A 15,033-nucleotide genomic window follows, 5' to 3' on the forward strand; every position below is an offset into this window, starting at 1 on the left:
CATATTGTTTTCATGCATGTTTTCAATAAGTGTTGATTGCCCATTAGATGGTGTTATGTCCTATTTACATAGTCAAATATATATACTGAATATTACGATTAGATTTTTTATTTTTATTGTAGAAGAAAGGAAATGAATTATGAATCTCAATATTTTTTCTCTGTAGTCCTTTTTTAGAAGGAATAAAACCATCAAATGTGCCCCAGCTGGCCTTTGGTACAAAAATATTTTGAAGCCTTTATAATAGCATATAGTGTTTCTCAAGATTACTGTGTCTGTAGAAATGTTTTTTAGAAAACTAATGACTGTATTTTTCTTTCTACCCAAGGAGAAGTACAAATGTCTACCACAAGACGAAAACGTAGTATGTTATGCTGTTTACCGTAAGCTGTAGTAAAATGAGCTCAATTATTGACAGGTATGTTTTTAGAGACTATCTTGAATTATGTAAAGCTATTTTAAAATTCACTACTAGACCAATGGTCTATATCAAACTAATAACAGGTGTTTTACACTGAAACATAATTACCACATTCAGTTTCTGTATTGAATAATATGGTGTAATAGTAAGATGTATTAATATTATCTGTAACCAGTCGACAGTGTATGGTTTGTATTCTAAACAGGTCTTGAGTTGTACTTTTATGATTTGATTAGAGCTGCTCTGAATGAAATGGTGAAAGTTGGAAATGTTTCCTTGGTCCGTTATGGAATCTTCTATCTCCTCATCTCTTGTCCTTTTTCTCCTTATCTTTTGTGCTAACTTTAAGCATTTTAGTATTTGTGATTCATCAGAGGTAACTGTAATTGGGATTTCACTAGTTGAAATTATAATCTTTAAATTTTACTCTTGGAAATTGGATAAACTTCCTTGTTTCTTTGATTTTAAGACTTTTCTTACATTTTAGTATTTCTGACATTGGGATTCATTTTACAATTGGCTCATCACAGCAGCATTAGTAACATTTTTTTCCTTAGTGGCACATAAGGTACTGGTAAGTTTTGTAATCACTGGTATTTCAAATCTGATAAAATATAGTAGCATTTTAAGCACCTCCTCTTTGGCAGCTAATATGCAGAATACTTTTTATATACTCTTTCACCTCACAATTCTGTGAGGTTTTACAGATGAGGGAACTGTAGGTCAGTGAAGTTAGTTTGTTTAAGGTCACATAGTAAGTAAGGAGCCTGTATTATGACCTGTGTTGATCTGACACTCTGAGGTTTCTGTGCTTTTATTATAGCATACTGTATGATTCTTCCATAGGGGATTCCTTAAGAGTTTTGTAGCTAGAGTTGTACACAGAAGTGAAGTATAACGTCTGGAGGCAACCCTTCTCCCTTTCTTGTGAGATAAACAGTGAAGATAGCTACTCTACTGGAACTTAAGACCTCAGGGGCAAGGGGTTTCCTTATAGACCCCTGCCTGCACCACTGCCATAGATTTGGGCTATGCCATAGTTTTAGGTGGGATCTGTGTGTAGCTTTCTCAGAAAAGATGTTTCTTCCCTGCTTATGAGAAATTAAATATGATTTTGGTATTATACTTCTGAATGATTGTTAGCTTCCTATTCAAAAGAATATGCCATCTAGGGGAAGACATCTCTTTTCAGACATAAAGCTGTGGTTCTTAATAGTAGTTTGTTATCTCTTTGACTATCATGAAAACTATGGACTCTCTCCTCAGTAAAATGCATAAACATACAGAATTTTAAATAAATTTGAATGCATACATGGAACCCCCAAAATTCATAATGGACCGCTCTGACACAAGATTTGCAGATGTTCTTATTAATGGGTCCAGGAGGCACTGTGTAGGCCTTTACAGGCTACAGAAAGGTGTGGTTAAGGGAGTAAGTAGTAAATTCATGTGAAACCTCATAAATCACCTCAAACTATGTAATACTACTCCTTTGGTTTAGGGGTTAGCCACCGATGCTTTTGATTCCGTTTATTAGAATGCTCTTCTCTAGATCTTCCCATAACCAACCCCTCTTGTCAGTCATTTAGATCTCAGTTCAAATATCTCCACTCAACAAGTCCTTCCCTAATCATTCAGACCAAGGTTAACTACCCAGTAAGTAAAACATCATACCTTTAAAAAAAAAAACTTACCGTCATACATTATCATGTTAATTTGTTTGTACTAGAAAATAAGCTGTAGGAGGGACTTACATGCCTGGTTAACTGCTCTTTAACCATGTCTAAAACAGAGCCTGGGACATGAGTGCTAATAAATTTTTGTCAAATGAATCAGTAATAAATGGAAGTGTATTTATTTAATTTAATATGCTAGATATTGTGGTGCTTATGAGTGGTTTGTGGTTTTATAAAGTGAATGTCCCAAAATAGTCTTTAAATTATGCTGTTACAGTTAAAAATAATTTTAAGTGAATCATTTTATATAGTGGCAAATACACTTTTTATAGATTTTCACTGGTTACTAAGAGTTTTGAAATAAGATATTTAACCTCTAGTTAATTTTCATTTAGCATGCTGTGCATATAGTATAGCTAAGTTAAGTAATTTTGAAGTTCACATTTATAATAAAGTTAAACATGGCTAATTTTCTAAGACTTAATAGAAAACAGGATAATAGTAGTCTGAATTTATGCAATCCATTAAATCTAGGATCCTTAAATATAACTGATTTGATTCACATATAATTTTAGTATTGTTGCTTAATGAATCTCCTCTTATTTTCTCTATCCACTTTTCTTTTTTCTTTTAGAGAAGATGGTAGTATTTTTGATGGGTTCGTGGAAGAAGATGACAAGGACAAAGCAAAAAGGTAGTTCAACTCAAGATGTAAAATAGTAATTAAACAAATAATAACTAAATGTGAAAGTAATTAAATAGTAAATCAGTGATTTCTAAAAGCTGCCTGCCTTAGTAACTTAGCTATATTAGCAAGGTGGAAGAACTTAGAGTATCAATATGCAGTTTATAACTAACAAAATTATCTTTTAAAAGTTCCCTTCTTACATATACTATGGGTACATAATATGTATGTGACATCATTATGGATGTTAACCTTCTGCACTTGGCTGAGATAGGGTTTGCCTGGATTCACCATGTAGTTACTGTTTCCCCTTATCCTATTCTGTTCTTTAAAAGCAAAGCCCACTATCAGAGTAGAGGTGGAGGGAATTAAACTCCATCTCCAGTAGGAGGGGATTCCTACCTGTATTTGGAATTCTCTTGTAAAAAAATTGTCTCTCTCCCATTTATTTATATCTGTGTGGATTCATGTGTATTTTATACTTTAGGTTATATTCCAGTGCTGTTTTACTTTTTTGTTCAACTTGTTCCACCTTTGGCCCTTGGGAGGTCTTTTGGGGTTGGCTTCTGTGTCCTCTTACCTGCCTCCATTCTCCAATAGAAAGGAAAGGTAGATGATGGAGAGAGAGAGGGAAGAATTGCTGGAGAGGTGTCACCAAGAAGGTGAGGGAACGGAATCTAGAGCCATGGGTGGAGGGGGTGTTCAACTCAATTAGGAGCCTTGACGATTTATTATATCAGGAGGGAGGGTCCAGGTAGCATAACAACCAAGTTTGTAGTCATTGAGAGTGAGCAGGAAACACTGTGGTTTTTTTCCAGCCACGTTAAGCTACATGGGTACTTCAACAAGTATAAGGGTGTTACTACATCACACACAAGCACAAAAGATAACATGTAATGAGTAATGCTTCCTAAATGTCTGTATTTAGGGTACTGGTTAAGAAAAATATGCACAATAACCAGGTAAATTGCTAAATACTTTGATGAATGATTCATAAAATATATCTAAGAAGATTTTGAGGAAAGCTATACAATGTTATTCAAGGAGATAAAAAGATCTGCCTATGAAGCGAAAAGCATATAATAAGACAAATGCCTTAACCTTAACCTCAATCTAGTGGAGGGAGGTTCTTTTAAAATACTTCAGGGTAGAGATAAAGTGGGAATAATCAGCCTTACCTGAATGAAGAGGGAGAACTCTAAGGAACTGACTTGGACAATCTTAAAGGCCAAGTTTGTGGATGGATAAGATGAGCTAAGAGTATTCTATTTGCAAAGACTCAGAAGATTTGATCATTTTTTTAGGGAACCAAAAATACTGTGGCTGTGGGAAACCTTGGAGAAAGAGAAGGAGCCTCACAATGATGTTGTCATAATTGAACAGGACCACATTGAACTCTGACTGAAAACCATGATGAGTTAGAGACTAGGGTTGAACTGAGAACAAAGGGAGTTTTGCACTTACTCCCAACATGAAACATCTGTGGCCTGTTACCAGCAAGGTCATCACAAGGGCTACCTCCAGTCTAAGTGTAATAGGCAGTAAAGTTTGTGTTAACAGTTGTGTTCCAGTGGCAGAGCTGGCAATAATATTAAATTTCTGTATATTTTCTTCCCATGGAGTTAAATTTCTGATTTGAATTATTACTTCATGGTAACTGTATGACCCTGGGCATGTTCTTCTTTATGCCTGAGTTGTCACACCTGTAAAGTGAAAAATAATAATGAAGTCTACCTTGTACATATAAATGAGATTTCACAAATGTTTACAGTAGTGCCTAGCATAAAAGTGTGTATATGGGCTATTAATGTATTCAGATATTTCATGCATACTAATTGTCAGGTGCTTATTTCTTACTCTTTTCTAGAGGAGTATAACTAGATCCGTATGTCCAAGCTTCTTATGTCTGTCGTTTAAAATGTTAAACATGCAATTTCACCATATTTAAATTCTCCCCAAACCATCTGTTTACCAAAACCAGTACCATGTTTTATATTTTACATTGATAAACATCATTACCAGTAACTTGGGAATCCTCTTATATTTTCCTTTTGCTTTCTCACTCCAAACAAAATCTGATTTAACTACTTGATTATTTTGCCTCTTAAACCCTTAAACCCACACTGCTCTGTTAATATTGCCACTGTCATGGTTTATAGGCTAAGATGCAGCCATTGCCTCCTAAGTGGTCACCTGGCCTTGAGTTTTGTTCAGCATTTAGTAAGTTTTCAGTAGCATTTGCTCAATGAATATGTTTTGCCAAGTGTTGGTCCTTTCATTACTCTGATGCCAGAGTGGTCTTATTAACAAGCAAGTCTGTTCATGGCATTTCTTTGCTTAAAAACTTTCAGTGCATTCCGATGACTTTCAGAAGTAAACTAAAATACTTTTCTGTAGCATGAAAAATATATGATTTCTTTCAGTACTTATTACTCCCACCTGCCTCTCAACTCCACCATGGTGGAGTTTCCCTAGCCCTTTATAGCACAGTCTCTGTCATTATAGCAAGCATTCATTGTTTGATGAGAATATCACATAATACCTATGAAGTTTCTTAAGATGTTTGAACAATTGTATTGTTCCCAGTACTAATACAGAATAAAGGCTTGTTCTTAACTGGAAAACAAAAAGTTAAAACGAAATGAAACGAAACGATGAAATGAAATGAAATAAATGAAAATAAATAAATAAATAAATAAATAAATAAATAAAATTAAATAAAATTAATAAAATAAATAAACTAAGTAATTAATTAAAATAAAATGAAATATCCTCTGACTTTTGGGAAAGTAGTAAGCTTAAATAAAAGTCTTTGAAAATCTGACTTCACAAAAGAGATATTATACAGTGGTTAATTGTACTATAAATAATTGTATTTATTTATTATTGTTTATATAAAATATAAATGTATTTAATTATCTTGAGGTCTTAGTACAACTAAGTATTTACTGGTTACTGCTTTACATAGAACAAGTAATTATTCACTTAACATATATTTTGAGAGCTTACTGTTAGATGTTATGCTTAAATACTTAGGTGAAAAAAAATTGGGCTCTGTTATCAAGGAGCCCACAGCCTGATGGAGAGACAGATATGCAAACAAATAGTTATAGCTTGATGTTGGGGGCTAGGATGTAGGAATAAAGAGAAAGAATGTATGGAAAAGCCTGAGAGTAGTGAGTTTTTCATTTTTAGATTTCTGATTGTAACTTAAAACTTAAAGGAAATGAATAACTTTTTTCTATTCGTTAATTGAAAACAATTTGTATTTACACATTGTATGTACTTTCACAAAGTATATATCTCAGTAATTTTCATAATAACCTAATAAGAAAAATATAAATTCTTGGTAAATACTAGATTAAGTAAAAGCCAAGGTTAGAATGCAGTTTGTCTTGCTGGCATTTTCATAAATATATGTGCCAAATGCTTAATTTGTAAAAGTTTCTTTAATGATAAATTGAGAAAAGTTATTGCCCAAATTAACTATATAGCATTAGTAACCTAGGAGATAAATATTTATTACTATCTATATTAATGGAAATACATGCTGTGTGGTTTTGTCCAAATTGAGCATTGTATTAAACTATTAGTGTAATTGAATGGAATATTTGAAAACTGCATATTTAATTTTTTATTTCACCAGAGTATCTAGAAATAAATCTGAGAAGAAACGTAGAGATCAGTTTAATGTTCTCATTAAAGAACTGGGATCCATGCTTCCTGGGAATGCTAGAAAGATGGACAAATCTACTGTTCTACAGAAGAGCATTGATTTTTTACGAAAACATAAAGGTAAAATTTAAACTTTGTAAAGTGGATTTTTTTTTTATAACAGACTCTTCCTTAAAAGCATAATGTAACAGAATCTTGTCAGTGATGATTAACATTGGATGCTTCCCAACCTTTTTTAAAAGAAAAATATGTTTCCTTTTTAAAGATTTGCTGGTATGTTCTTTCTTTCATTCAACAAAACATTTATTTACTGTCTACAACATCCTAGATCCTTGTGGTGCATGGTAGCAGACAGCTAATTGCAATGCAGATAATTAGAATGTGAGTAGGGTTTGTAAACCATAGACTTGCGGTGAGAACACAGAGGAAAGAATGTGTCAAGGAAGGCTTAAAAATAGTTGTATTTTCAACCAAATCTTCCTTTTAATTAAGGAAAACAGCATTTCACATGTAGGAAATAGCATGTGCAAAAAACAGACTAGGAGAGTTCAGTGTAACAGGGGCATACTTTGAATTGGAAAGTTATGAGTATATATGAAAGAAAGTCAATGGCCAGATTGTGAGGGACTGTTTTCATTATATGTCTAGGAAATAAACACTATGTTTTAAAATAAAGTGATTATCTGTTAATTGATGTAAATTACTTTGACTAAGTGAGTCATGAAAATAAATTTAAAGAATACTAAGAATTTTGGTAACAGATAATGAAAAATTTGTAGAAGGGTATTTCCTTTTTCAGAAATGAAACTGCAAAATTTCTCAGAAGGAGAATTTGTGACTAGTACCTCTGCTTGCTTACTTCTCCCTAGTTACTCTGTAATGCATTACTAGCCTCCCTTATGCTCCTCCACTCCTTGAAATTATATTTGTTAATTTCACTAGTGCCATTATCCCACTCCCTCTGCTGCCAATAAAACCGTTGCTTTTTCTTATACATCTTCTTCTCTGCATCTTTGAAGCACTGGAAATTTTAATCCATCCTCTACTGGTTTTCTTTACCCTTGGCTTGTGTGAGATTATTCTTCATTCATCTCCCCCTTCCTAACTGAAACTAACCTTTTTCTTCTTTTTCTGCACTCTAAATGTGACATTTCTCAAGGTCTTATCTTTTTTATTATTGCTTTCTCTTACATTCTTTCCCCTAGTTAACTAATTCAGTAGTTTCAGCCTTGTCTCTCTGTTAGACTACTTAATTTGTATTTTAAATGAAAACTTTTTAACCTTTTATTTCCAGACAGATTCTGGATCTTTCTTTTGCATGTCCTCAATCTCAACACATCTAAAACTAAACTCATTTTCATTTTTGAGAAAAAGTCACCTTTTTCTCAACTTTCCTTTTTTCATTTTTGCTGCACCATCCTTTCAGTCCCCCAGGACTCAAGCCTGAAAAGATTTTTGGATTTTTTTCATCCATCTTAGTACTATATCAGTTGCCAAATTTTGTTGATTCTTCAGTAAATTCTTGTCTTCATTTTTATTGCCACCATTATCATTACATTTTACCTCTTCAAAGAGTATTGTCCCTTGTTAGGTGGCACACTCAATCCCTCAGACATTGTAGTTCAATAAGTGATTGTTGAATGAAATGAAATAATATGCATGCATTTCTTCCTGACAATAGATGGTTAATTTTGGCATTAAGTAGATCGGTGGTTTTTGTTTTTTGTTTTTTAAAGTTGGGTATATAATTCTCACAAAAATAAAATTTACCTTAAAGTGAAAGGAAATTTTTATATACTTATTACTCTTAAGTAAGCCTGTGTTTAACTAAATTTGATAGGATTTGCTTGTGATTTAAATACTTTATTCTGAATGTATATAATTGTTGTGACTTTGAAAAGCATAACTATATTCTACAGAACTAGTAGGTAGACTTCTCAGTTACTCTTCATATTCTAGTTCAGGCATTTCCAATATGCCAAATTTTGGGTGCCAGTTTAATATATTTATCGATGGAAATGGAAAAGACATTTAGTGCCTATATAGTTCAGTTTTCATCATTTATGAATAGCTTTCTCATAACTAGATCCATTAGAAGTATGTTGCAAAATAAATTATAATAATCATGTTAAAAGCCAAGAATCTACAAATTTTTGACCAGCTTCCTACCATGAAGAATACATGCAAGAGGATACAAAGCAAAGTAACTATGAGATTTTTAAAGTTTTTGCCCTAATTCTTAATTTAGTTTTCTTCATTAATTAAGCATAGAGTACCTCAGACTGGCAGGAATCTTTCTGCCTAGCAACAGGCAGGGCCTAACGTTTTGTTGAAAGGAGACTGACTGATCTTCTTGGCTCTGTTCCTCCAGGCTCACATCCTTATGTCTGCTCTAGGTTCAACCATTTGAATGTCCAGGAAAGGAAGAAGAAAAAACTTTCTTCATAATGCTTGATCTAATCCACTTGTTCTGATGCTTTGGTCATTGTATCAAGCAGGACCCAATCTCAGGTGTTTCAGCAACACAGTCCATCAAAGGTCCCCAGAGAAAAACAAAAGACTGGTATTTCCAAGAGACCAAATCCAAGGAGATAACTTGCCACATTAGCTCAAATATTTCCTTATACCTGGACTTCCTACCTAGACCAGTAAATGTTACTGCCTATGGTTCTTATTAAATTAGAGTGGGAGGAGAGAAGACAACTTGTAGGACTTTTGTGTTGCTCCTTTCTCCTACCCTGTGTTTGAAGTGTGCTGCTAATGTATCAAATACTCTGTTTACAGAAATCACGGCACAGTCAGATGCCAGTGAAATTCGACAGGACTGGAAACCTACATTCCTTAGTAATGAGGAGTTTACACAATTAATGTTAGAGGTATGTCCAGATTTAATTTTTGAAAAGTTTTTTGTTTTCCTCAAAAATCAATCACAGGAATGACTATTTTAGTATAGTTTTAACAGTATTAATTTAATTTTTTTATTTTTTATTTTTTATTTTTTTATTTATTTATTTATTTTATTTATTTTTTTTTTTGAGAGGGCATCTCTCATATTTATTGATCAAATGGTTGTTAACAACAATAAAATTCAGTATAGGGGGGTCAATGCTCAATGTACAATCATTAATCCATCTCAAGCCTAATTCTCGTCAGTCTCCAATCTTCTGAAGCATAACGAACAAGTTCTTACATGGTGAACGAATTCTTACAGAGTGAATAAATTCTTACATGGTGAACAGTACAAGGGCATTCATCACAGAAACTTTAGGTTTTGATCATGCAATATGACCTATAAACCATCAGGTCAAATATGAATATTCATTTGATTTTTGTACTTGATTTATATGTTGATCCCACATTTCTCCTATTATTATTATTATTTTTATTTTTAATAAAATGCTGAAGTGGTAGGTAGATGCAAGATAAAGGTAGAAAACATAGTTTAGTGCTGTAAGAAGGCAAATGTAGATGATCAGATGATCAGGTGTGTGCCTATGGACTAAGTATTAATCCAGGCTAGACAAGGGCAGCAAGACATCCACGGATGCAGAAGATTTCTCTCAAAGCAGGGGGGGTGAGGTTCTGAGCCTCACCTCTGTTGATCCCCAAATTCTCACCTGATGGCCCCCCTGCGACTGTGCCTGTCTTAGGTTGTTCCTCCCTTGAGGAATCTTACCCGTCTCTGGCTAACCAGTCATCTTCCGGGGCCATACAGGGAAATGTAAAGTTGGTAAGTGAGAGAAAAGCCATATTGTTTGCAAAGGTTAGCTTTTTACTTCTTTGCAGATTTATGCCCTGTGGCTTCTATGCCCAGCACTTGTCTCGAGGTATCTTTACCACCTGGAGGAATTATGATACTCGGTAAATTCGATATGAGGCACGAATTCTATTTAAGGTTTGTAATTAGGAAGGAAGAAGAAAAGCTATAGATGTAGCATATGAAGGAAACTTGGGAGGATTGATTATTTCTTTGACATATCTTCTTGTATAGTACCTTAAGTATGTATAGGTTTTAAACTACTAACTAATTTTCACACACATATTAACATAATAGGAATACGGTGACATAAACAAAGCAAATCTATAATTACCAGCCATCTCCAGTGAAGCCAAGAAAACCATTTAGGCACCCTAGGCATTTGTGAAAATTTATCTATGATATGATGGATATTTTCCAACTGTACTTGAACCATCAGACAAATTAAAGCAGCCCATTTCTGGGATCTGTTCACATCCCATATGTTCTTTTAACCATAGATAGTCTATAGTCATGAGATTTTGGGGTGCTACAACTTGCACCCCTCCCAACTCCTGGTTGAGTTCCAACAGTACAGATCCAGTCAAATTCGTTGTCTCACTGTATGCACATGCCAGCCTAGACATCTCCCTCCTCCTTCTTATGGCAAGTCCAGGAGACGGTGGGCTGGATGCAGCCACAACCGCAGCATTGTCCGGATCCCTGTGGAGGCTTTTTGATGATCATCCCCCGGCACTGGTCCTCCAGAGAGTGCTGATGCCGGAAGCTCCTCCTCATATCGTATCTTAGTTCATTTTCTGGGTATCCAAGCTAGGCCTTGATCTTCTGCGTAGAAACAAACAGACCCTTTGCCCACACTTTGACATGCCCTCTATACCACTGTGCAGAACTCATTGGAGGTCAGCACACAGTAACTGCTTTTTTTTTTTTTTTTTTAATTAAGAGAAAGGAATATTATCAGAAAAGAGTACCTCCATAGCTGATCATCTGACACCCTTTAAGTGATCAACATTAAGGATATTTAAAGCATGCGTTGATCTTTGATTTACCAATAGTTTTATCCTGTTAAGGAGTAATCCCCCTTTTCTTTCTTTCTTTCTTTTTCTTTTTAAATTTTTAATCTACACTTACCTGAAGAATACTATGTTTACTATGCTCTCCCCTATATCAGGTCCCCCCTAACAACCACATTACGGTTACTGTCCATCAGCTTAGCAAAATGTGGTAGAGTCACTACTTGTCCTCTCTGTGTTGTGCAGCCCACCCTCCCCTTTCTCCCTCCCCCCCATGCATGCTAATCTTAATACCCCCCTTCTTCTTCCCCCCCCTTATCCCTCCCTGCCCACCCATCCTCCCCAGTTCCTTTCCCTTTGGTACCTGTTAGTCCATTTTTGGGTTCTATAATTCTGCTGCTGTTTTGTTCCTTCAGTTTTTCCTTTGTTCCTATACTCCTCAGATGAGTGAAATCATTTGGTATTTCTCTTTCTCCGCTTGGCTTATTTCACTGAGCATAATACTCTCCAGCTCCATCCATGTTGCTGCAAATGGTTGGATTTTTCCACTTCTTATGGCTGAGTAGTATTCCATTGTGTATATGTACCACATCTTCTTTATCCATTCATCTACAGATGGACATTTAGGTTGCTTCCAATTCTTGGCTATTGTAAATAGTGCTGCGATAAACATAGGAGTGCATCTGTCTTCCTCAAACTTGATTGCTGCGTTCTTAGGGTAAATTCCTAGGAGTGGAATTCCTGGGTCAAATGGTAGGTCTGTTTTGAGCATTTTGATGCACCTCCATACTGCTTTCCACAATGGTTGAACTAATTTACATTCCCACCAGCAGTGTAGGAGGGTTCCCCTTTCTCCACAGCCTCGCCAACATTTGTTGTTGTTTGTCTTTTGGATGGCAGCTATCCTTACTGGTGTGAGGTGATACCTCATTGTAGTTTTAATTTGCATTTCTCTGATAATTAGCGATGTGGAGCATCTTTTCATGTGTCTCTTGGCTATCTGTATTTCTTTTTTGGAGAACTGTCTGTTCAGTTCCTCTGCCCATTTTTTAATTGGGTTATTTGTTTTTTGTTTGTTGAGGTGTGTGAGCTCTTTATATATTCTGGACGTCAAGCCTTTATCAGATCTGTCATTTTCAAATATATTCTCCCATACTGTAGGGTTCCTTTTTGTTCTATTGATGGTGTCTTTCGCTGTACAGAAGCTTTTCAGCTTAATGTAGTCCCACTTGCTCATTTTTGCTGTTGTTTTCCTTGCCCGGGGAGATATGTTCAAGAAGAGATCACTCATGTTTATGTCTAAGAGGTTTTTGCCTATGTTTTTTTCCAAGAGTTTAATGGTTTCGTGACTTACATTCAGGTCTTTGATCCATTTTGAGTTTACCTTTGTATATGGGGTTAGACAATGGTCCAGTTTCATTCTCCTACATGTAGCTGTCCAGTTTTGCCAGCACCATCTGTTGAAGAGACTGTCATTTTGCCATTGTATGTCCATGGCTCCTTTATCAAATATTAATTGACCATATATGTTTGGGTTAATTTCTGGGGTCTCTAATCTGTTCCACTGGTCTGTGGCTCTGTTCTTGTGCCAGTACCAAATTGTCTTGATTACTATGGCTTTGTAGTAGAGCTTGAAGTTGGGGAGTGAGATCCCCCCTACTTTATTCTTCTTTTTCAGGATTGCTTTGGCTATTCGGGGTCTTTGGTGTTTCCATATGAATTTTTGAATTATTTGTTCCAATTCATTGAAGAATGTTGCTGGTAATTTGAGAGGGATTGCATCAAATTTGTATATTGCTTTCGGCAGGATGGCCATTTTGACAATATTAATTCTTCCTAGCCATGAGCATGGGATGAGTTTCCATTTATTAGTGTCCCCTTTAATTTCTCTTAAGAGTGACTTGTAGTTTTCAGAGTATAAGTCTTTCACTTCCTTGGTTAGGTTTATTCCTAGGTATTTTATTCTTTTTGATGCAATGGTGAATGGAATTGTTTTCCTAATTTCTCTTTCTATTGATTCATTGTTAGTGTATAGGAAAGCTACAGATTTCTGTGTGTTAATTTTGTATCCTGCAACTTTGTTGTATTCCGATATCAGTTCTAGTAGCTTTGGAGTGGAGTCTTTAGGGTTTTTTATGTACAATATCATATCATCTGCAAATAGTGACAGTTTAACTTCTTCTTTACCAATCTGGATTCCTTGTATTTCTTTGTTTTGTCTGATTGCCGTGGCTAGGACCTCCAGTACTATGTTAAATAACAGTGGGGAGAGTGGGCATCCTGTCTGTTTCCCGATCTCAGAGGAAATGCTTTCAGCTTCTCGCTGTTCAGTATAATGCTGGCTGCGGGTTTATCATATATGGCCTTTATTATGTTGAGGTACTTGCCCTGTATTCCCATTTTGCTGAGAGTTTTTATCATGAATGGATGTTGAATTTTGTCAAATGCTTTTTCAGCATCTATGGAGATGATCATGTGGTTTTTGTCTTTCTTTTTGTTGATGTGGTGGATGATGTTGATGGATTTTCGAATGTTGTACCATCCTTGCATCCCTGGGATGAACCCCACTTGGTCATGGTGTATGATCCTTTTGATATACTGTTGAATTCTGTTTGCTAATATTTTATTGAGTATTTTTGCATCTACATTCATCAGGGATATTGGTCTGTAATTTTCTTTTTTGGTGGGGTCTTTTCCTGGTTTTGGTATTAGGGTGATGTTGGCTTCATAGAATGAGTTTGGGAGTATTCCCTCTTCTTCTATTTTGTGGAACACTTTAAGGAGAATGGGTATTATGTCTTCTCTGTGTGTCTGATAAAATTCCGAGGTAAATCCGTCCGGCCCCGGGGTTTTGTTCTTGGGTAGTTTTTTGATTACTGTTTCAATTTCTTTGCTTGTAATTGGTTTGTTTAACTTTTGTGTTTCTTCCTTGGTCAGTCTTGGGAGGTTGTATTTTTCTAGGAAGTTGTCCATTTCTTCTAGGTTTTCCAGCTTGTTGGCATATAGGTTTTCATAGTAGTCTTTAATAATTCTTTGTATTTCTGTGGAGTCTGTCATGATTTTTCCATTCCCATTTCTGATTATGTTGATTTGTGTTGACTCTCTTTTTCTCTTAATAAGTTGGGCTAGAGGCTTATCTATTTTGTTTATTTTCTCAAAGAACCCGCTCTTGGTTTCATTGATTTTTGCTATTGTTTTATTCTTCTCAATTTTGTTTATTTCTTCTCTGATCTTTATTATGTCCCTCCTTCTGCTGACTTTAGGCCTCATTTGTTCTTCTTTTATCCAGTTTCGATAATTGTGATGTTAGACTATTCATTTGGGATTGTTCTTCCTTCTTCAAGTGTGCCTGGATTGCTATATACTTTCCTCTTAAGACTGCTTTCGCTGCATCCCACAGAAGTTGGGGCTTTGTGTTGTTGTTGTCATTTGTTTCTATATATTCCTTGATCTCTATTTTGATTTGTTCATTGATCCATTGATTATTTAGTAGCATGTTGTTAAGCCTCCATGTGTTTGTGAGCCTTTTTGTTTTCTTTGTAGAATTTATTTCTACTTTCATACCTTTGTGGTCTGAAAAATTGGTTGGTAGAATTTCAATATTGTGGAATTTACTGAGGCTCTTTTTGTGAGCTAGTATGTGGTCTATTCTGGAGAATGTTCCATGTGCACTTGAGAAGAATGTATATCCTGTTGCTTTTGGATGTAAAGTTCTATAGATGTCTATTAGGTCCATCTGTTCTAGTGTGTTGTTCAGTGCCTGTGTGTCCTTACTTATTTTCTGCCCGGTGGATCTATCCTTTGGG

At 35.2% G+C, this 15,033-nt stretch overlaps 1 protein-coding gene across 25 annotated transcripts in view; it reads left to right on the forward strand.

Moving 5' to 3' along the window:
• Window positions 1-15,033, forward strand: part of CLOCK (clock circadian regulator) — a 168,827-nt gene that overhangs the window by 92,833 nt on the left and 60,961 nt on the right. For 24 of the 25 annotated variants that reach the window (XR_012131730.1, XM_073237582.1, XM_073237588.1 and 21 more), the window contains 4 exons: window positions 329-418; window positions 2,732-2,791; window positions 6,429-6,577; window positions 9,242-9,333. Coding sequence is in view for 23 of the 25 variants with exons in the window: in XM_073237582.1 (XP_073093683.1) it covers window positions 372-418; window positions 2,732-2,791; window positions 6,429-6,577; window positions 9,242-9,333 (348 nt within the window). In the remaining 2 variants the exon portion in view is untranslated. Of the gene's footprint in view, window positions 1-328; window positions 419-2,731; window positions 2,792-6,428; window positions 6,578-9,241; window positions 9,334-15,033 lie in introns of those variants that run through there. The other variant, XM_037018703.2, reaches the window with a different exon arrangement.

Source organism: Manis javanica, chromosome 5 (genome assembly GCF_040802235.1).
Source record: "Manis javanica isolate MJ-LG chromosome 5, MJ_LKY, whole genome shotgun sequence".
NCBI lineage: Eukaryota > Metazoa > Chordata > Mammalia > Pholidota > Manidae > Manis > Manis javanica.